General features: G+C 39.3%; 1 protein-coding gene across 1 annotated transcript; it reads left to right on the top strand.

Annotated features, from left to right (window-relative positions):
* Positions 1-222: 222 nt before the first annotated feature.
* Positions 223-21,261, top strand: mindy3 (MINDY lysine 48 deubiquitinase 3). Its single transcript, XM_033980302.2, has 16 exons — positions 223-342; positions 760-1,078; positions 1,273-1,352; positions 1,431-1,491; positions 1,571-1,783; positions 1,868-1,919; positions 2,316-2,430; positions 2,517-2,590; positions 2,689-2,768; positions 2,985-3,055; positions 3,352-3,432; positions 11,739-11,811; positions 14,785-14,857; positions 17,122-17,209; positions 18,553-18,624; positions 19,900-21,261. The coding sequence occupies exons 2-16, from the start codon at positions 985-987 to the stop codon at positions 20,047-20,049; spliced, it is 1,377 nt and encodes a 458-aa protein (XP_033836193.1). The 5' UTR covers positions 223-342; positions 760-984; the 3' UTR covers positions 20,050-21,261.
* Positions 21,262-22,247: the final 986 nt, after the last annotated feature.

The following is a 22,247-nucleotide window of genomic DNA, read 5'->3' as shown; positions in this document are numbered from 1 at the left end:
TATTTGTGTGAAATTAAAATATGCTTGATTATAAAATTTCAATATTACATCAGTGTCAGTGTTTTTGTGAAATACATGAATTGTACTCCAGCGCTTCTTTCTGTGGGCGGGCTCTTTGATGGACACAAGCAGCCGCCAATGAGAGGGCAGAAAAAAGAGCTACCCCCGTGACGTATCTGGAACATTCTAGATTTTAACCAATGAGCGAGTACGTCACGTTGTACGCACCGTTTTTTGTAAATCTGATGTAAATAAACGAATGACAGAGACGCTGATGATAGTGAAATTGTTACAAAATACCGATCAAATCAATAGTAATTTGAAGAAAAAAGCTCCTAGCAGGTAATTATGGTGTTCCAATTTCTAACTAGCTTACAAGATAGCATGTACGAGCGTATTAGCATCTTCCGAGGAGCGTGAATAAAAGGTAAATGAATCAAAGAATGCAATGAATCATTAGCTGCTAGTTATGCTAAAGCTAGCTAAGTGCTGGCATAGGGAACTACTGTACAACCTAAAACGTTTTTACTACGATTCTGTTGCGCCTTATAAGATTAACGCATAGACAAAGGCTAAGCCATCTTTTGTGTAGAGATCGTATCGTGCAACACACTATTCAAGGCTGTTTATGAGCTACAACAACAAATTTGAACAAATTTGTTATTAATCCTTGTCTTAAGGTTGATGTTTGGAGTATTTTATTTGATAGTGAGTTTCCGCTTGACATGACAGTTAAACTATGTTAATGTTCTGTTCTAGTTACTGGCTATATTGATGTCCAGCCTTGCCGCCAGTTTATCGCCAACTCCTACTATCAGACTGAATCGTCCCACGCTGAAAGCTCGTGGCCAATGCCGCAGGATCGGTTCGCCGAGAGAAGTGGTCGGTCCCCCCCGATAGTCCCTGCAGGTCTCCTCAGAGCTCTGCTGTCCGCACGTGGCGTTCACTCTGAATCATCTGTGGACCTGTCACTGGTGAAAGACCATGTCTGAGGTGAATAAAGAAGTGGTGGATTTGGTTTGGGGGAAACCCTCCAATGGAGTAGTGTCTGCATCCATCTTTCGGAGATGGACTCAAGGTACGTATACGTGAAACATTATTATAATTTTTTACAACTGACTGTAAGGTGGCTGAAAATGTTTGTAAATATTCAGCAGCTGTCCAATAATTGTCATTGTTAACAAATTACTAATGTTTAACATAATAAATAGGCAACATTTTTATAAATTGTTTCAGAGATATCTGTGTGTGTTTCTTATGTTGTCACCACAGGATTTGTTTTCAGTGAGCATGAGCCCACAGCGCTGGAGCAGTTTGAAGGAGGTCCATGTGCTGTTATTGCACCTGTTCAGGTCTGATATTCTATTATTTATCTACATATCATTTAAATTTGAACAATTAATTAAGTAATGCATGTGTATTTGTTGCAGGCATTCCTCCTAAAGAACATTCTATTCAACAGTGAATGTCCCAGTTGGAGACAAATGTCTGGTAAATAGTTTGAAAAGCTTCCAAAATATTAACCTGGATTTTGACAAAACTGTGTAGATTATTATTTTTCACTTTTTAGAGGAAGAACAGAAAACCGCACTGTGTTCAACGCTAACAGAGATCTTGGAATCTGCTTGCTCCAGTCCCTCCACAGGCTACTGCTTAGTGACATGGGCCAAGGGACAGAGCCCGCATGCTAGCAGCACGCACACAAACACACAAGAACAAACCCAGCCAAACTCACAGGATGTACCAGAGCCAGAGAGCAGCCAGCCAGCACAAGAACAGCCCTGTGAGTCTTACATGTGCCATATTCAAACCCCACTGTGGGTGTTACTGTCAGCGATTCTAAACTGTCTGTATTCTCTCCCCGAAGCTGGTTTGGCTGTTGAAGAATTTGGCTTTGAAAGATTTCACAGTGTGCTCCAGTAAGTTTTACCCATGTATGAGGTTTTACCATTACTGTTATGATTTACCTTTTTTCATAAAGGACAGTCTATGACAATCCTATTATAAATATATATTTGTGAGTAAGTAGATGCTGACTTTGCTCAACACAAATGTAAGTCTTAGCTTTCCAACTGTGTGTCACACAAACAAAATGAATGCAACTGCGTCTGCCAGAGGAGTATTGAACTTTCATTGCGCAGAATACTAACTGTCAGCAAAAAGCTACTGCTGACTCACAGTGAATATACACCATGGCAATAAATAAAGACAGTTTCACAACAATGGAAACAACAAGAGGAATATTTTATAGATCTTAAATCACTTCCATGTATTTAAGAAAATGTTTTGAATTCTTTTCTATTTTGGTTTTGCAGTAAACGATCTATCATGTCAGTAGCTGATCTCAGAGAGGAGGTGCTGTCTCTTTACCACACCTGGAGGGGGTGCTGTGGAGTTTTGCTTTTCCTTTACTCTGTGATTTTCACCAAGGTAGTGTCAGTTCTGTGAAGTGGTAGAAGTATACTGTATTTTGCAATGATTTTTTCTTTTTTTTTTCCTGCCATATTTTGTGGCAGGGAATAGAGAATATACGGAATGAAATCCAGGACACACTGGAGCCTCTAATAGACCCTGTGCATGGCCATGGCAGGTATACAGTATTCTTTACCTATTTATTTGAGAGACACTTGCTAGAAAAACAAAGAAGATCATAAACTTGTTGTACCTTCTCTATTTCTATTTTTGTAGCCAAAGCCTGGTTAACCTTCTAGTTACTGGCCATGCTGTTTCGAATGTGTGGGATGGAGACAGGGAATGTTCTGGCATGAGTAAGAATAAAATGACATTGCACACCACGTTTGCTTTTAAATGGTGTACAAAACAGAGACTGGATCACAAATCTCACAGATCTCCATTTTGAGGCATTAAATCTCTAATATCCACCAGATACTATAAATCCTACATGCTGCTTAGTCACACAAATCAATGCCATTTGTGTATAATTGTGCAGTGCGTGTTACTTCAAGTCCTTTTTCTCTTTGCAGAACTACATGGAATACATAAGCAGGCAATGGTTGGTTTCTTAACCCTCATGGAATCTCTTCGCTATTGCAAGGTAAAGCTTTATCTTATATTAGCTTTTTTAGTAACAGTTTGGATGTCTTTTATACATGAAAAAGTCACCCAAAATATGCAATACATGCAAAAGTGAGTTCTCATGTGAAAATGTTTGGTTCTGGGATTTACAATAAATAAAATTTCCCATTTATTCTAACGACATATTCTGACATATGCAGTCACTTGCATCCTATAAATAAAATAATAAAACATGGAATGATTAAATACATATTTTACAAGTGATTTGGTGTTGTATGAACATTCAGTCACTTTAAACCCAATTCATTATTGTAGGTTGGGGCATTCCTCAAATCGCCAAAATACCCTATTTGGATCCTTGGCAGTGAAACTCACCTCTCAGTGTTCTTCACTAAGGTAAGTGCAGCCCAGTCATCCAAAAGCATATTTCAAACATTGGGACCTTGTGTGGAACATAAGCCAGACTTCCCTGCCGGTTAGGAAAACCAAAATATGGAATGTGCTTAAAAGATTTAATATAGAGCAGGTCAGATACCAATGTGTGGGGAAAAGGGGAGGGGGGGGGGGGCGCAAGTGTTAGATAGTCATATATGGTTAGTCTGAAATCTGGCTTTAGAAATGTTCATTTATTTGCAAGAAATCACTCACTTTATACTTGTAAAAAGCTTAGCTATTGTTTTTTCTTGGTTGTTTAATCTGTAAACTTGTATAAACATTCATGTTGGCTTTAATGTAAACAGATTCAGAATGACTTCCATATATACATTATACTCATTGGCTCAAATGGATTCTATATTTGTTTCTTTTGGCTAACAAATCCCAGAAAAAGAATGAGAAACAACACAGGAAATAGAGCTAATTCTCTAACAACAAGATCATGGCAAAACGCCTGATAACATAACGTCCAATTTACTAACTATTTTCCGTCAGCAATTTGTTTTGCTATGTTATATGTGTAATATATACGGCACCAACTTAACAGGGTCAAATCAGTGTGACCCTGGATGTTTACGGTTAGTATTAGTGTCACTGAATACATTTTCCTGGTCACCAAATAATGTCTTGGTACTTGGAAAATACCCATATCTTCATTCAGCAAACCAACATGCAAATGCAATTATGCACACAGAAACATATGGGACAACCCTGAGCTAGAATGCATACCATGAGGTCAACTCCACTCCAGGAGACACTTTGAAGTATGAGTCATCAGATGGCTGTGCTTGTGTCAGTCGGTGCTTGCTCTCCAGTTTGCATTCAAACAAGCCTGTTTATCATCTCAGAAGTTTACCGTAATTTAATCCATTACTTCGGCTGATATAGTGAGAGTAAATCGATTCTCCCTGCTGTTGTTAAAATGGCACTGAAGAGGCCAAAAAATCCCCAGCAATCATCTTCATTATAAAGCAATGCCCTTAATATGCCATTGATTAAAGCTCGGTTACACGCGTAACTGTGTGCTAGGCGCGTGGATCATATGTTGACCCTCTGATGAACGTCGTCATGTGCGCTGATGACTCCCTCCTCCCCCTTCCTCTGGCAGCGGTGACATGTTCACATATACATAGATACATAGTTTAACTCTTACAAGTGCATTCCTCAGAACAGGGAACCTAATCCTGATTAGCATTAGTTTTGTATGTGTGTCTTCAGGTGGATGACTTCCTGTAGGGAATGTGAGTCCGTAGTTCCCATCTGGTTCCATTTGTGCCGCAGCAGAGTGGGAACTGTCTGTGTTACACACATCCACACATTTAGCCATGCATATGCTCCACACTATAGCCACTAATGGCCTCCACCTCTTTGAAACATGGTATATAACACGATGGCATCTACTCACAGGCTTCACTCAGCCACCTCTTGTCCTTGAAAGGAGCAGCTATTTTGAAACATACTAAGGGAAAAAAAAAAGATTTCCCATGCTCCAACACCAAAATACACATTACCTGGTTATACAGCTTTTAGGCCTGATATCGAGCCACAAAAGCAGCAAACCTGATCCCGTCCTCTGATGTATCTGGGGACTGGTGTGTGTATTCTATTCCCTCGAGTCCCCAGAGATGTGTGACCACTGCTTTTAGACCATCACTATAATAGTATTAGTGTTTTTTATCTAATCTACTCACACAGAGGCTATTCCTTTTTCTCTGACTGCCCCCAAACACACAGCAGTGATAATGTGTGTATTTGAGTGTGGAGGTTGGCGTGCAATGAATTTAAAGTTTCTGAGGAGTCAAAGAAAAGGGCAGATGTCGAATGGTTGTTTGTTGTATCTGGTGATAAGCAAAATTAAAATATAAAAAAAAACTTATTAAAAGCTGATTAAAAATAATAAATTAAACTAAGAACAAAATGAAAGTGTTCAAGACAAGTCATATTTTTGCACTTTAATGGATAGTTTTAGAGTCATTTTACAGACACGTTTTAGCACAATTGATGGTTGCTAGTATATCTGAGTATTATCATCGGGATCATCAAAAAATATACCTATATTAGAGGTGTATATAGGTATTTTCTGTCAATATTACCCACTCCTAGGTCTATCTGGGGTTTATAGACTTGGTCAAGTCAGATATTTCCAGTGCTACCCTATTCGGTGCTTATAGGCCCCCATGGGAGTGTAAAGGGGGCAGAGAAAATGAAGGATGCATTAGTGCAGTGTGGTGGTCAGTCTGGAAAAGAATCACAGAGCCTCCTCCTTTTGTAGTTCTGCTGAGTGATGAGGTTAGCAGGCTGCTTGTCAAACTCTCTGGGGATCATTGTGTGAGTTTTTTGTGTGCAAATGTCTGCTGTTGTGTGAACTGTTGTGTAGTCGTGGTGTGGGCCAGATTTAGAGAGGGGAGCACCTGTGGCACACCCAGCCCATGAAGACACCCGCTCATGTCTGGGCACTTAGAAATGGCCTTCACTGTCTGCTATAGGTCAGACACTTTCAAGCACTCTTGGCTTCAGCTGTGTTAATTATTAAGACCCAGAATTACAGTTAGACCATATGGCTGGAGTTGAATCATAAACTGTATATATAAATGGACATAGCTAACCTCCACGTGTTCATAGGCGTGCTTCTGGCTCCATCGGCTCCAATTCACTTTACACTGAATAACTGCTGCTTCTCTCTGTCACTACTGCAGTAAGCATCATCATTTTGATCTTAAAATGTTTGCATTAACCCACTCTACATGATCCTGGTATTTTTATTTTGTCTGTACAGCAAGACATGCACATTAATACCAGACAAATCACACGCCTTCTTTCCCCGAGGTTGTTCCCGCTAGCGTTAGCAACAGGCTTGATTGACAGCGTTGCTAAGCACCCACTCCCTGCTAAACCAGCGGTATGGGCAGGAAGGGGTGTTACCTTCAACAGCCTCACTCCGGATTGGCTCTTTGGTTGCGATTATACTTGAGGTCGGAATTCCAAATATGGAACTTGGCTCCAAATTCACCTCTATAGCTGCTAGCCTCGATGAGTTTCATTTTACTGGAGCCGAACCCCATGGGTGATGTCACACTCCCTTATTTCACTTCTTTATACAGTCTATGAGTTGAACTCATCATGAAAGTATGTACGATAGGGCTGTTATGGCAAATTCATTGTAACTTATTGATTGTATCCACAAAATGATTAACAATAATTATAATTTTAGTAGTAGAATAGATTTCATTAGATGATTTCAGAGTCTTTCATGAGGCAAAAGCATGACTTTTCATGAAAACATTCTTGTATTCTCAGCATATTTTACATAAACCTGTAAAAATCTCTAGGGAGCAATACAATTTGACTCATCGCAAAAAGACATTAATTGTGTATTATGTGACTAGTAAAATAATCATACATTAACTATTACAATGACAGCTATATTAAAAAGCAACATAATTGTATATATTTAGGCTTTTTATATGCTCCACATTATCTAGATTGGGGTACTGTTGCGGCAATTTAGCGTAAAATAACTGTAGTGAGCCTGTCAAGATAACAGAAAAAGTACTTTCTGCCATCTGGGTCTTGTTGATTGTGAGATTAAAGTGCCTATTTTTGCCAAAGCTAATAATCTATTTCTGCTGAGTAACTATTCAAGATAGTTCCCACAATGTAATGGTAGACTAAATGAGGCATTCAAGCAAGTGGGAGCTAATTTAACCATACTTACAGTCTAAAACTCAACTTGATGTAAATTGCTCTGTAACCACGACAAGTTTAATAATGACTAGAATAGGTTATAAAAATGTTCTCACAGTCAAAGTGTGTGTGCCGCTTACCCACACAATATTACAAAGGGTTGTACATCAAGTCATTAATAACTTTTGACAGGTAGGACTAAAGAGCATTGTAATCTTGTGAAAACCTGCCCATGTTTCTGTGTTCGTGCTACATTGTTGTGGTGGTCCCTGGTGTGTTGTTCCCCCATTAGCACACTGTACAAGTATCCTCTGGTGTCATGTCTCCCTTTTTGTAGAGACACTGCCTTTCTGATCTGTGACAGTCTCATCAATCATTACTTCGTTGTAAGTCATCCCTGGAACATATCAGATATAATGGAAAAAGCACCGATACAAGTTCAGCTATTGTTCAGTGTCGTCATAAAGGATGCAGGGTACTTTAGGTGAACCAATCAAGCAAGAATATACACGTACACATGTAAATTGATTCCTTCAAGTGCCTATTCTATGACCACCTGACTTTTGTAGTTTTTAACCATGTTATAACATTTTATTTTCAGCATGTCTGAACTGGACTTTGATCCACACACTGTTCAGTAATCCAACATATTTAATCATTCTCCATCTCTAAATTTGACGATGGCTCCCATTGTTCAAAGTGCATTATGTCACTTTTCTGGTGGAGGGTCCACCACCTGTTTCTCTGCATGGAGATGTTATTGCTTTGCCTGGAATGTTCCATAGTAGGGCATTAAGTTTGTATGTTCATCATGGTGATAAGCAGGTGACTCCACCAGGCCAAACAACAGATCAGATCTGTGGAGATCCCACTCACTGCAATAATTACGTCTTTATTAATAAAGACATTTTTGAGCAACAAAAACAGTTGTAATAATTGATTGTGGAAATTTCCAGGCAAAGCAATTGCATGTCCATAGAGACAAGGAGGTGGCTGACCCTCCAGTATGTTACATAGTGCTCCTTTATTTTAACCATTGATTTAGCTTCATTGAAATTACTCTACTTTTCAATGTGTTGCTAGATGCAGTCCATGTACTAGTCTTTTCATGACATTTTTTTTTTTTTACAACAGGAAAGGCGAGTTGTCCAAAATAGTTAAAAAGTGCATAATAGACCTTTTAAATGAAATTACTTTTGAGTGTTATGTTGTTATGTTCAAGGGATGTCATTACTTGGTAGGTACAAGACAGGACACACAGGCCCAAGACCTCTGCTTTGTCGCCCCGAAAACTGATCTCCGCATACGCACTCTATGGCCACTCTGAAGCTCTCAGCTCAAACAAAAGTCCTTTGGAACAACCAGAAAGGGTAACTCTAGTAAAGCATGTCTATCTGTCCTGTAGCTTTTCTTTGCTAATGTGGGGACTGGACCAAAAGATAAAAGAATGAATGGAGAAGCTAGTATTGACGATAAAGTTGAGGGAGGGAGCAGGGGAAGTACTCCAAAAATAAAGAAAGCATTTAGAGAAGGTTCAAAGGAAGAAGCTGGGAGGAAATCTGTGGAGCAGGAAAAGGACATTGTTGTTCTTGTACTACAATAATGATGAAGGAAAAAAAACTTGGGATACTCAATATGGTTCTATGGTGCAAGAAAAGTTTAGTTTCGTAACAAAAAAACTGCTTACTGTTTGAAACTTAAGCACTTAAAATTGTTGGCTCCTAAACTAAGACATGCTTCAATGTTTTTCAAAATGGGTGAATTCAAGATTGCGTATTTGTTTAATTTATTCGAACTGTGTGTGTCCTGGTGTGTTATTTTTACCATGTTGTTGTACTGGGAGGAAGGGAGGTGGGGGGTTCAATGATGTGTGCACAAAACTTGGACTACGGAGATTGCAATGTGCTCGTGAAGAAATAAAAACATGGCATAAATACAATCATCATTTAGTGCTGGATTTAACCAATCACAGTGAAAGGTGAACTAATATTTGCATCATGATATGATCCCTGTGACGATATGCTATTTTAGTGATTCTGATTCAGTATCTTTGGGCATAGACTTGCATTAAACAGAAAAGCAGATACTTTCCCCACCCACTCTTCCTACTGATCAGCCTCTGGTGGATTTAACCAATCAGTGACATGTGAGAAGATGCATCTAGTCATAGTTACCTCTATAATATCTGAATGTTATTTTAAAAACCTTTTGTTGTAGAATAAATTGTAGTAGCCCGATAGTTGAAAAGAAGAGGCATGATATGATGAAGTTTATTTACCATCAATACAGGACCCAGCAACCCGGAGACATGAACCTTCAAGACATTGTGATAGTGTTGTTCATTCCAGTCTAGTGCAGTCTAGTCTGACTATGTTTCCATTGTGATGACACGTTTGATGACGTAGGCCAAGATAGAAAAAAAAGGAGCTGAGCTGAAAGTGTTCCTAAAACAGTAATCACTACCTAGCCCTCTCAGAAAATCATGATATATTTTCCTTTATTTCCCACCCTTGTGCAAGTCAATGCAAAGAACCCTAAATTACACAGACATTCCCTGTTCTTGACACAAACTCACAAAAACACTTCAGGTTAAAGAGCGGACACACACACCTCCCCTGTGGAGCGGCCCGGCCCCATGACATGTTTTCCAACTCCGCAGCATCTTCCTCAGGCCTCTAATAAAACACAGATGAAAGGCAGACGGGCAGACCTGTCATCACACCCACCAACAACATGCCGGCATTATGTCAAAATCTGGATCTTCTGTGACGCACTATTCTCTCTATTCTTCGCTCTGCACTCATTAGGCCTGTATTAGAGCGCATGGGCTGCAGCTAATCATATGTTTTGTTCATGTGTGCCTGTTGAGGACCATTTACCAGTCTGCCGCTTTGTTGACATCCTGGAACCAGGTGATTTACACAGAACAAGTTCATTTTGCACATTGTAAACCACGGGGTTGCGGTCGAAGTGCACCTCTGGAATTTGAACCCATATATGCGGACTTCATCTGGCAGCTCAAGATCAATTAGCCTATCCGTCAGTGTAAGAGAAACACATTGTCTTCGCTTGGACTGAAGACAGCTCGTTTTTCAAAGTGTTTAGCTTATGTTAAATCTCAATTTCGTGTCATTTGTCAACATTGTGACTCCTATGAGACACTTTTAACACTTAACTCCTCCTGAGACAATACAGTGACCCTTGTCCACCCCTATAAGTGCAACATTGCCCTGTCAAACCACTGACAAATTTCCATGCTAATTTATGAAGCTGTAGTGTTAACATATCCAGTGATGCAGAGTGCGTTCTTTCGTCTCTGTTTTTCTTTGCATATGAAGAGGCAGCAGCTGGGAGTCATCTCTGTCTTCTCATAGTTAGCCCCCAGTACAGTAATAAGCATGAAACCCAAGCAGTCCGTGTGGATCTGCAGGCTCAAGCTTTAATAAAGTCTAGCTAAAGGAGATGAGCAGGCTTCACTGGCTCTCCAAAAACAGGCCGTGTTTGTCCAGCACTTGGTTGTCATAAATACAGGTTCCCCTCCCTCACTTTTATGGAGGAGCAGTGTGAACCTTTTGACTGGCTAAACAATTTGACCAGACAAGGCTCTGAACTCAAATTGTTAGTAATGTCTCAATTTCATTTGATAAATATACAGATGGTTACATTTTTTCTGGACCTAATATGAAGCTCTAGGCACTATATTGTTACTACCATATTGTAATCCTTTCAAACCCATATCTCTATCAGATTTTTTTTTTTTTAATAATGAGCCATGTTCTTTTATACATACCATCTATTTTTCAGCACTTTGTGTTGTGAATAAAAATGCTATTATATAAATAAAAATAAAAATATTTTGGACTGTGGACTGGACGTCATTTGACAAATTACATAGGCTCACTTTAAACAAATGTATTTTACCTATGACATATGTACCTAGTTACAGTGTGTTCCCTCAGCTGTTTTAGATGCCCCACTTTCTCATGCCTCAGAGTCTTTGAGATGTGTCTGCAATTTATTAATCTTGCTTCTATTCAAATAGTTCATGATTGTACCATTGCCATATATTAGTAATATTCCTTCTGTTTTAATTTACATTTTCACTATTCAAACCTTTTGGCTTTGCATTTCTGCAATGCTTGATTAAATTGCTTTGCCCAGCCCAGACGTTTATTATAATCTGATGAGTGATTAAATAAACATATGAAAACAGCTTTTTTGGGATTTCTGGTCAGCCTGCCTGTCGCATTGCATTTACAGTAAAGACATGGGCTCTGCAGCGGGCTATTGGTCCAGTCAGGCCTGTTTCGCTGTGTAATCAAAAAGCATCAGAAGGCATCAACATAATTTATGTACATATGTCATCATTGCTCTTTCTAAAATTTCCCCACAAACACTGTACAACTCTTTATGAGTCACACCAACTGAATTTCCTGATTGCATGTTTTGAATAAAAACAAACTGTCAACTTTATCAGCCGATCAGTTAATAACACTAAGGATTGTGGTGATTGCTATGGCCTCATGTTGCATATGCACAAAGCTATGAGCTGATAAAAACACAGCAATATCTTTTGTTTGCAGGAGATGTCCCTGGTGGGTCCTGAGTCACCTTCTGAACAAGCAAGGAGGGTCTTCCAGTCATTCGATCCTGAAGGTAATAAAAGTGTTTCATGTACTGTATTTACCGCATGGCGTAAATCCAATTATTATTACTCTTTCATTCACGCTTTTATAGGCCATTATGGTTTATTTGCCTATTAATGCAGCGGCTATACTAAACATGCTACACAGATGTGGTATAATTAATCCAAATATTTCTCTAGCACAAAATTTTAAATGGTTCTTTTCAGGAACCAAGCCCTGTTTCAGTCCACTCATCCTGACTGTTGTTGTTTTGCTTGGTGAGATCAGATCCTTAAACAGCTGAATCAACTATCCCTCTCTTTTCTCCTTTCTCCATTGTTTTCACATTTTTTCTTGTCACTTGAAGGTGACTGGGGTAAAGGTAAAGGGGAAGTGCACAAAACGTGACACAATGACAACAGGGACGAAACTGAGGGTCCGCTGTGAGGGTCAAAAGATGTTTGTGTAGTTACAGAAAGTAGGTCAATGTTTGGCTCCTGATAATACTACAGTTCCAGACAGTTTAAATGTGTTACGAATTAGAATTCTAAATTGAAAATCAAAATATGAAAACTGTCTGGTTTGTTGGCGAGATAATACTAGGTTATGTAACTCCAATACTATTTACTTAAATTTTACTGGAATTGGTAGTTTTCAGATTCTTGAATGTGATGATGTCATACTCCCAGATGGGGGGAAAGAGCCAGTTTTTACTATTGATTACATTGTCCTTTGTCATGAAATATCCAAGAACTCAATCTATTCTGACAAAAATCACAATATTAATTTTATCTACCCCACATTGTATTAAATATTATTGGCCTATTAAATGTTGTGATGTCATCTGTAACCCAGCAATACAATACAATACAGCTGTAGAGATGTCACTTTATCCAATATTAATTATAACATTTATCGTGAGAAGAAAGACTACATTTTACTGATTATTCCTGATTCTTGACACTATGACCAAACAACAGTTAAATAATTTCCCTTCATTCACATTGACTAATAGATCACCACTCTGCTTAAACAGTATTAACATAACTCTATATGTTGTATAGTCAAATAATAAAATTCAAAGAGGCTGTATACTCTTTCCCAAGGACTCTCTTTACACTGGAGTAGCCACCTTAAATCATCCTAATTGAATAATCTGATTCCCATGAACCATCTCTCCATTCAAACTACATTTCCCATTATATCTGATTGTAGAGTTATGATGATGTTAGACTGTATTAAAATGTATAAATGTCTTGTTAACCAGACTTTGTTTCTTTTTAATTATTTTATCATAGTCTTTAGTTGTATTAGGGTTTGCGTTTACAAGCCTCATGCTTGACCTGAAGTGAACATTGATTGAATTAACCCAGATTAGCTTCACTTGAACCATGACATCAAGAGTTTGAGGAGTTTGTTGGACTTGGATGATACTTGGACTCGGTTTGTCCCCACAAACAACATTATTCATTCTATGGCTCCAATACAAGAATGCATATTTGCTTACATTACAATGTGTTCAAGAAATGTCCATCTGTTATTTTTGTCAATTGGTCCAAAATAAGTTATTTTAGGTTACAACCATGACATCCCTTATGGACAGAGCAAAAATGTGTGCGTTGTTATTCACTTTTTGTCATTTGTTAGTCAACATGTTGCGAATCTGTTCCAAGCCATATGGTCCTCCTCCTCACACACGTCTGGTATTTATTGTATGCTTATTCCCGGAGCATGTATTGACACACAGTGGAGTACACTAGCTCACACTGTGTTGTCTAAAAGCATCGTAAATCTGTTGGAGTTGCACATGAACTCAGCACTAGCCACAGTGTTGTGGATTCAGGGCGCCAGACGCTCACAAGTGGATCCTCTCTCTCCTCCGTCTACACACATCTTTCATATCTGCTTACTGTCACTGTTTTGTCTGTGCTGTATTCCCTTTTCTACAGTCTCTGTCACTTGTAACTATGGATAGCCTCTGCAGTGGGGTATTTGATACTGTGAAACCAAAGTACATGTACTTTAAGTTCATTAATTCAGGGTATTCCCAAAGTCTTAGAAAAGTAGGTTAAAGTTGCCTTATCTGAAATTTCAACCGTGAAATCAGGAAGATGGTATTTAAGCTTGTCCAACTAGTTCCTAGCTCTCACAAACCCAGGGTTGATCACCAATGACCAGGCAATATTACCTATGTTTATGTTAATTATGTTGGTTCTTCAGAATTTACAGTTGATAAAATGTTTTATTATTATTAGCTGCTGTCACCACGCACTGATGTGATTTTGTCACAAATTGGAGCTTTTACACAATGAATGGCGAAGTTTGACCTAGTGAATCCTGCTGAGGCAAAACACTGAACCCACTTGAGCACATTGCCTTCATTGATGGCTACAGGAATGGCATCTGGTGTAATAGATGGAGATATTTAATGCTGCAAAAATCTGCAGAAGGAAAACACAATTTGCCAGTGCCTTCAAATTATTCAAAATGTACAAATCGAGGCTGTCAAGATTCATGATTACTGGACAGGTATTAAAAATGTTTTTTTTATTTAGGTATTTAAAAGTAGTTTCTTGTTATGTTGTTTAATTCAGTTTGGCAAGAAATTGATTGTTTGTCATTCAGAATACATTAAACATGCCCTCAGTTTTACCTGTAATTGTTGGCGGTCCATGTAACGTTAGCCTGTTGCATCATGAGCACATTTAGCCAACAGCCCACACAAAGACAAGTGCAAATGAAAGTGAAACAATATGTGCTGCAACAGACACATGGGTCCTGTTTGGTTTCCACACATTTCGGTGTTTAAAACCCCTCTCGTTCAGGTAAAGCCATCATCATGCCAAAGGAATGTAGGTCAGAAGAGACAGGACAAGGTGCATGTGTTAGTCTAGTGTCCAGATGAGCAGAGTCCCAGGACAGAGACACATTAAATCCCCCAGATGTTATGTGGATGTGGGTGAAGGCTGTGGTTTATGTTCTGTGCTCTCTCTGCCTTTTCCAGATAATGGTTTCATCCCTGAATCTCTCCTGGAGGATGTGATGAAAGCCCTCGACCTGGTCTCTGAGCCAGAGTAGTAAGTTTACTTTTTGTGTGTATTTTTAAGGGTTTGCAAAATGACAAGATAATACTGAAGTATGGAATGATCAAATATATGCTCTATAAAACTAAAGGTACACTATGAAACTTTTCTGCTTGTATCCATGGAGATATTGCTTTGTCAGAAGGTTTCACGATATGGCATTAAACATCTCTATCTTGAATTGAATTGTTGTTTGTTTAATTTTTCTACTGTGCAAAAATGGCTTGTTTCTTTGGAAATTAATAGCGGAACCAAGCTCTGCTGAGGAAAGTTACATAATGTACCTTTAAAAACATATGCAAAAAGCTCTCAACCTGCTGTGTCATCACCTAAAATATTAGTTATATGTATGCTGTTTTGTAGTTAATTTTCCAATGCATCCACATTTGTGTCCAAATTGAACCTGAACCAGGACATTTAACAGGCACATTTTAGCACATTTTGATGAATTGCCACAAATCTCATGTGATTATTGTTATCATGATCACAAAAAATAAGATATTTTTGGCAACATCATTTGCCCCTACAAACATTGTGTATTTGTATGTTTTAGAATGTGTGTGTGTGTGTGTGTGTGTGTGTGTGTGTGTGTGTGTGTGTGTGGCACCTGTAGCACGTTTCAAGTTCTAGCTCCTAAGTCACGGCCAGGCCAGGTCACCAGCCCCTTGCTCGTATTTCACTACCAAGCTGCTATAAAGTAAGACCACTATAAAAGCCCAGGAAGAAACTAAGAACCCAGAAAGCGAGTCTGAAACATGGGCTTAGGGCGAGATCATTAACAGCAGGAAGAAAGAGCGGGAGAGGGCGGAAATCTCTTTAAAGTGCCACTTCACACAGGAGCACTTTCCCATTGGAGGAACGCTGAAGCCTCCAAGTGCGAGGGACCAGACTACAGAACCCCAGATGGTCAATGCATCACAACAGAGAGGGACAGTCCCACCGCAAACAGTTTAATATAATGCCACACAACATGAACTTAACAGCTTTCAGTGTGAGAAAAAAAATGAATGGAATGGTAGGTAGGTCAAAACTGTGTTTAGGGATAGTGCATGGCAGAGCTGCAAGATAAATCACAATGAAAACCAAAAAAAAGTTGATTTATCAAATCCCCACATCTACAATTCCTTAGGCAATAGAACATTCTCTTTGAACAACAAAAAACGTGTTCCTTGGATCTTATTATTTCAGAATCCAAATAACTTGTATTAATCCCCACAGGTAAATCCTTTCAGACATACAGCCGACCAGCAGAAGAAATAAAATAAATCAAAATAAAGTTAAGATCATTTTAATGTCAGTAACGTAAAGACAATAAGTACAAGAAGTCCTTACCAACTAAACCCCCAGGAAAAACTTGTGTTCTAACTCAAGTTGCATATCAAATCACAACTGCAATATGTGTCTTAAAAATGGAAATTCTGTGTTTTTCAAAATGGAAGACTTTCTATATTCTATTTATTTTTTTATCTTTTCATAGCATTTATTATTATCAAGCCATAATGGGTTTGTGTTATAAAGGACTACAGACAAACATCAGCTGACTAAACCAGACCAAAGCTCATGTCCACTCCATTATTGAATACAGTCATATGCAGTCACATTGGGCCTGCAGCATGGACAAACCAAGATAACTCATTTCTAACTAAGGATACACATGTTTTTGCTGTGTATGCCACAAAAGCCCTGGATCTGGTTTGGTAAAGTGAATAAGCTGAGAGGTGGTCACACATTCACCTCTCGGTCTTGGCATGAACCAGACAGCTCTCCACAGCACCTTAAAAGGACAATCTGATCTGCCTATTTTTTATCAGAGAAATAATAACGAAACTGATCCAACACATAGGAATGTCTGACAGAGGTATATTTAGTTGAACCACAGTATTTTAAGATATGCACACACTGGTGATGATGATATATTGTAATCTTAAAATAGTTCTGTAAGGCCAAAACATTTTTCTGGTATTATTTATTAATTTATTTTTACACTAATGTTAAACCATAAACCAACTGTCTGGGATAGCCGTAGGCAGTTGTTTCCACATAGTTCTCATCTAACAAGGTGTCTGATTTAACAAAACAGTGTCTTTGGTAGTTTCTTTCATCTGGTTCCCTTCCAACACTTTTTGTTATAAATAATTGTTCTCTGTTCTTTTACATTAAAGTTTATGTGCACCTACCCCATTTTATGTTATGTTTATAATACAGAAGACTTGTGTGCGTCCTACTTAATGAAATTTATGCTATCTGTATCTTTTCAGCGTCAATTTGGTGAAGACGAAGTTGGATCCAGAGAGTTTGGGTGTAATTCTTCTTGGGCCATTTCTGCTGGAGTTCTTCCCTGATCAGGTCTGTGTTAAAATGACACCATCTTTGTCACACACCACAATCATAACCGACACCTGGGGTTAAATGTGCACTAACAACAGTTTTCAGAGTCTATGAGAAGCACTCTTTTTGTAAATCTTTTTTTTTTTTTTTTACACCAAAACACATTCCTGTGGTGTCTCATGTGAAATCTACGAGTGTGAGATCACTGTTTTTTATGATGATCTTTGTCAGGAAGCATAGACAGAATAGTAAGACACTTTTTATGAGACGGTGCATACATGGAGAAAAGGAGGGAGATGGTATGTATGGAAAGAGACAGAGATAGATTTTTTAAATTCTCAACAGACCTTTTACTGTGTCTGTGAAAACGTTTCGCCATTACATTTCATGTACACTTTGTGCTATTTACAGAATAAAAAAAATAAAAATAAACTGAAGTATTTGCATATATTTACACATTTTATACAAAAAGCAATGGTCAAAACATTAGCTACCCAAGCCCGTCCTAAATCCTCAGCGTTCCTCATAGCCCTGGACATCACAGTTGACAGAGAGAGACGGGAGAGATGAAAAGTGAGAGAGAGAAATATGGACATGGATATACATACACACAAAGGGGGAGAGAGAGGGGAGAGAGGGAGGGATACAGACATGGAAAGGAAGAGAGAGATAGAGAAGGGGGGGGATCTGTGTTAAAGTGATCAGGGCTTTAGGGACAATGCCTTGAGCCTCAAAGAAATTATACTACCATTAGCCCATTGGACACACACAGCACATACACACACAAAGGGAAGGGGCGAGGGCTTGGGTTTCACATAAAGGTGCATAAACTTAGACTGGCCACGCTCTCAGACAACACACTGTTAGCATTAGCACCTCGCAGCCAAACCTACGGGAAGTGTTTAAGCTCAGTGACATGTGAATAAAGAACAATTTGAACAATTTCTGATTTTCAATAGTATAGTTCATTTGTAAATATTCTCTACCTAGAAACCTTCAGCCGGTATTTTACCTTTGGGTGTATCTGTTAATCATCTGACTAGACTAATTGGAAAAAACGATCCCTGACTAGCTGACTATGAAAATAATCGTTAGCAGCCTTAAAATGTTATATTCTAACTTTGCATATCTTCAAAACTAGAATTTCAATATTATGCTGTAGATGGTATATTGCCCATGCTCACACAAATCCTGTCACATACTTTACAATTTCACAGAAGATTTAACCTGAAGCTTTGGTCATGGGCAGAGACCTCCTGCAGGTTTCCATGTTCTTTTTGTGTTGGTCTTACCTCCATCTCTGTAAGAAAAACCTGTTCCAAAGTCTTTCAACAACATGCATGTTTTTCACTCTGTTTCAGGATTCAGGAATCCCAGACTCATTTCCCGTCTACCACTACAATGGGCTCAAACAGTCCAACCACAACGAGAGGGTAAGGACCACAGATTTTCACATTTTTCACTGTAACTAATGTTGGCTTTTTGGGTTATCCCTGTGTTTGGTCCCAATATTTCCAGTCTGCTCCTGCCATCACTCATGCACAGGCGCACACATGCTCCTCCAGAATAAACAGTAGCTATTACAAGCCTAATAGCTCGTCCATCCATCCAAAAAGCCTGGCTTAGCCTCCTGTTTCTGCAGTGTTTCAGATCAGGGGCCGGTGTCAGCAGCTCCACAGTGATGAATGGCCTTGTACAGGTCATTAGGAGAGTCCAGTGTGATGGAGAAATGTCACATGGGCAGTTAAAATTCAGGCAGCACAAAGCAGAACTTAATAACTTAATTTTCAATTAAAAAGATTCTGGTAGATTCTTGAAGGTCATTAAACTCTATCCAGTGGCCCGCAGGTCCTATATGCATTCTGGGAACATTTTGACGTTTTGTAAACACAGACATGTTAGCCTGTCTGAAAATACCCTCAAGTCTTTGTTAGCATGAACTTTGTCTATACAAAATGCCAGCAGAGGGTGCTAGAACTGCATCTGCTGGTGTATTGAAAAGTTGCATTGGTTTAAGGTTAGGCTTTATTGTTCCCATGGGGAAATTTGTCTTCTGCATTAGACCCATCCTTCCTTCCTGGGGCAACCTGTCAGGAGCAGTGGGTGCTGCAGTGTAGTGCCTGGGGACCCATCTCCAGATGTTGAGTTGGACTTGGCCAGGACTACCTTAGCTGAAGGATTTTGTGCATGTTTTGGGTTGATGGGGAAACCCACCCAAACACAAGGAAAAACATGCAAACTCCACACAGAAACCCATGGGTGGCCCAGGAGTCAAATCCGAACCTTAGATTAGATGCATTCATAGTATTGTACATCAAAAATGCAAAATATAGGCTCTTCAAATAAGTTGCCACCAGCTGGAATTAGGCTTAAATTAGTTGATCATTTTAAAATAGTCATTTGATAAGTTGTTACAGGTCTGAGCGCCTCCAGGTGCCAAGTGGAAAACATGTAGAGTGCCTATAAGGTCATGATGGCATTTCCATTCTCATAGTTTGTAATGGGAAAAGCAGAAGCACACGTTTAGCTGGTATGTGTTTGTGAGCGTCCGCTCCATGCCCCCTCCAGGCCCCTCACAGGATGGGACGGAAAACATATTAATAGAGTTGAAGCCTGTCAAAGCCTGCGGAAAGTGCAGAAGTTTTTGTATTTGTTTAACATACAAACTGTGCATTAACAACCACATACTGTATACTCCTCTGGCTCAGGTGGAATACGTGGAGGGGACTGCTGTGGTGCTAGGGTTCGAGGACCCCATGGTTCGGACGGATGACACGCCGGTGAAGCGCTGCCTACAAACCAAGTGGCCCTACATCGAGCTGCTGTGGACCACCGACCGATCCCCCTCCCTCAACTGAACTGGCACTGACTCTGGGCACAGTGACTGCAAAGGTCCAGCACATGGCAAAGACTGAAGCTCACAAATGTTAATGAAGACACAACTGTACACGAGACATTCATGGACAAAGCTCCTGCACTCACACATTCCACTGAAAATCTCACTTTTGCCATTCCACTGTCACTTCATCTGTCAAAGGATGTTAATGGACCAGGCATATATTTACTGTTCATAGGTTGTATTTATGTTGCGTTCAACATGCTTAAGAGGTGATCATTTCAAACTGAGGTTGGGCAGCTAATAATTCTATGGTAACATTTTCAATTTAAGTCTCGAAATGCAAACATCTTGACATGGTTCATGGTTCAATTCTCTGTAATTACTGGATCACATGAAACAACAACTGACACTATATGTAACATCTGTGTTAAAGGGAAATATTGTTCTATTAAATAAGTCTGAATTTTGACAGAGCAAACAAATATAAGAGGTGGACCCAATAGCTTATACTCTAACTAGATTCAACATTTGCGGATATCTTTCAAAATCTGGGAATCACCCAAAAAGAAATGAGGCAACATGTGAACAACTGTGAACCCTGCCTATTTTCAAAACAGGTGCATCGTGTAACTTTTCCAGTTGGGTGCGGCCAACCTGCTCCATGGAGAAACTGTTGCTTAGATTTGCCTGGAATATTCCATAGTATGACATTACATTTATGCATCTCGCTTTTAATAAATTACAGGTGTTTTGTGGCTGGAAATACCTTGAAAAAACATGCATTCTCACTGTGAAAGGGCTCGCCTCTCCACAGATCTGACCTGTAATTTGTCCTGGTGGTGTCTTCATGGCGATAGATAAGTTTAATGTCATACTGTGGAACATTCCAGCCAAAGCATTAACAGGAAAAGTTACATAATCCACCTTTTAAGTGATGGTATTATGAAGTAAGAGGTTTGTGCATGCCATGGATTTCAGATAATACACATGACTCATTTAGCTACAGCACTGTTCAAGGGAAAACTTACCAAAGCCTTTCACATTTGGGGCCGTCATAAAGTGATGCGTTTACAGCGTTCGGGACCAGCCCACACGCACTCCGTTGGACATTCTACAGTGTTCCTCAGCCAGATGGAAAGGTGCAAGTCCATACCACCCGGATGCTGGCTGAGTAGTTATGTATTTATTATCACTGAGAAGGCTCTGTAATAAATACTTTTTGGTTTGACTGATGTGCGTTGTTGGTCGTTTTGTGCCCTAGTTTTGAGCTCCTCCCTGCCCTGTGCTTCTTAAATATCACATCTTTTGACACTTCGGGTTTCGGGAAGTCTAAGGTCTGTCTGGGGCAAGTCCATTCTAAATCACCAGTGATGGCCCAGTGTCGCCAAATTACAGATACTAAATCTTGAAGATGTATTTACTCTGGGTAACTCAAAACTACACAAATAGATGGAATGTTAAAACACAACAGTGCATACAAACAACATGAACTGAATGTGACTTGAGATTTTTGCATTAAACATTAAAGCCTATTTTAAAATATGAAAGCAGCAAATAGAAAGATAAAAGCAAAAAAGGGCTGAGTGACAATTTAGCAACATGATTAAAAGGGGCACTATGTAACTTTTACACTGGGGAGCTCGCTTTCCCCACGGAGATGGTATTGCTTGCCTGGAATGTCCCGCAATGCGATGTTAAACCTCTCTACATAGGTGGCACCACTAGGCCATGTTACAGGTCAGATCGGTGGTGAGGCAAGCCCTCTTACAGTAAGAAGGCTTGTTTTTCAAGATATTTTTAAGTAAGTATATATTTAATGCCATAATGTGGAACATTAGGCATATTGATAACATCTTCATGGAGGCAAGAATGCTACCCTCTGGTTCACTGTTATATCCTGAAAATGACTTTTGAATGGTTGACTTTGATTTAAAAGCACTCCACATTGTTTAAATATTTAGCACTGATTCCTCTGCCTTAGCCTGTCTGTATCCATACTATAGACGTATTGTAGTATTGGCAGGGGAGTGTGTGTTTAATGGATTCCTCTAATGGATCAAGGATGTGAGCCTAATCTGGCATAATAGTGCGCGGCATAGTCTCATTATGAGTTTGTAAAAGGGATGGAGGCTGCACTGTGTAAAACCAGCCCTGTGTTGTGTCTTACAGTGGTGTGTGCTTTAATCAATGCGGAAAGACCTGCTGTAAATCTGCAGA

The sequence above is a fragment of the Periophthalmus magnuspinnatus genome, chromosome 16 (genome assembly GCF_009829125.3).
Source record: "Periophthalmus magnuspinnatus isolate fPerMag1 chromosome 16, fPerMag1.2.pri, whole genome shotgun sequence".
Taxonomy (NCBI): Eukaryota; Metazoa; Chordata; class Actinopteri; order Gobiiformes; family Gobiidae; genus Periophthalmus; species Periophthalmus magnuspinnatus.
Note: the sequence above shows the minus strand (reverse complement) of the source record. Positions and strands in the feature narration are given on the sequence as shown.

What these genes read in the sequence shown, in the direction of transcription:
- mindy3 (XM_033980302.2), top strand. Translation starts at nt 985, where the DNA reads ATGTCTGAGGTGAATAAAGAAGTGGTGGATTTGGTTTGGGGGAAACCC. An exon ending in CTGTTATTGCACCTGTTCAG is followed by an intron (nt 1,353 to 1,430) that starts GTCTGATATTCT and finishes TATTTGTTGCAG; the next exon opens with GCATTCCTCCTAAAGAACAT. An exon ending in TCTCAGTGTTCTTCACTAAG is followed by an intron (nt 3,433 to 11,738) that starts GTAAGTGCAGCC and finishes TTTTGTTTGCAG; the next exon opens with GAGATGTCCCTGGTGGGTCC.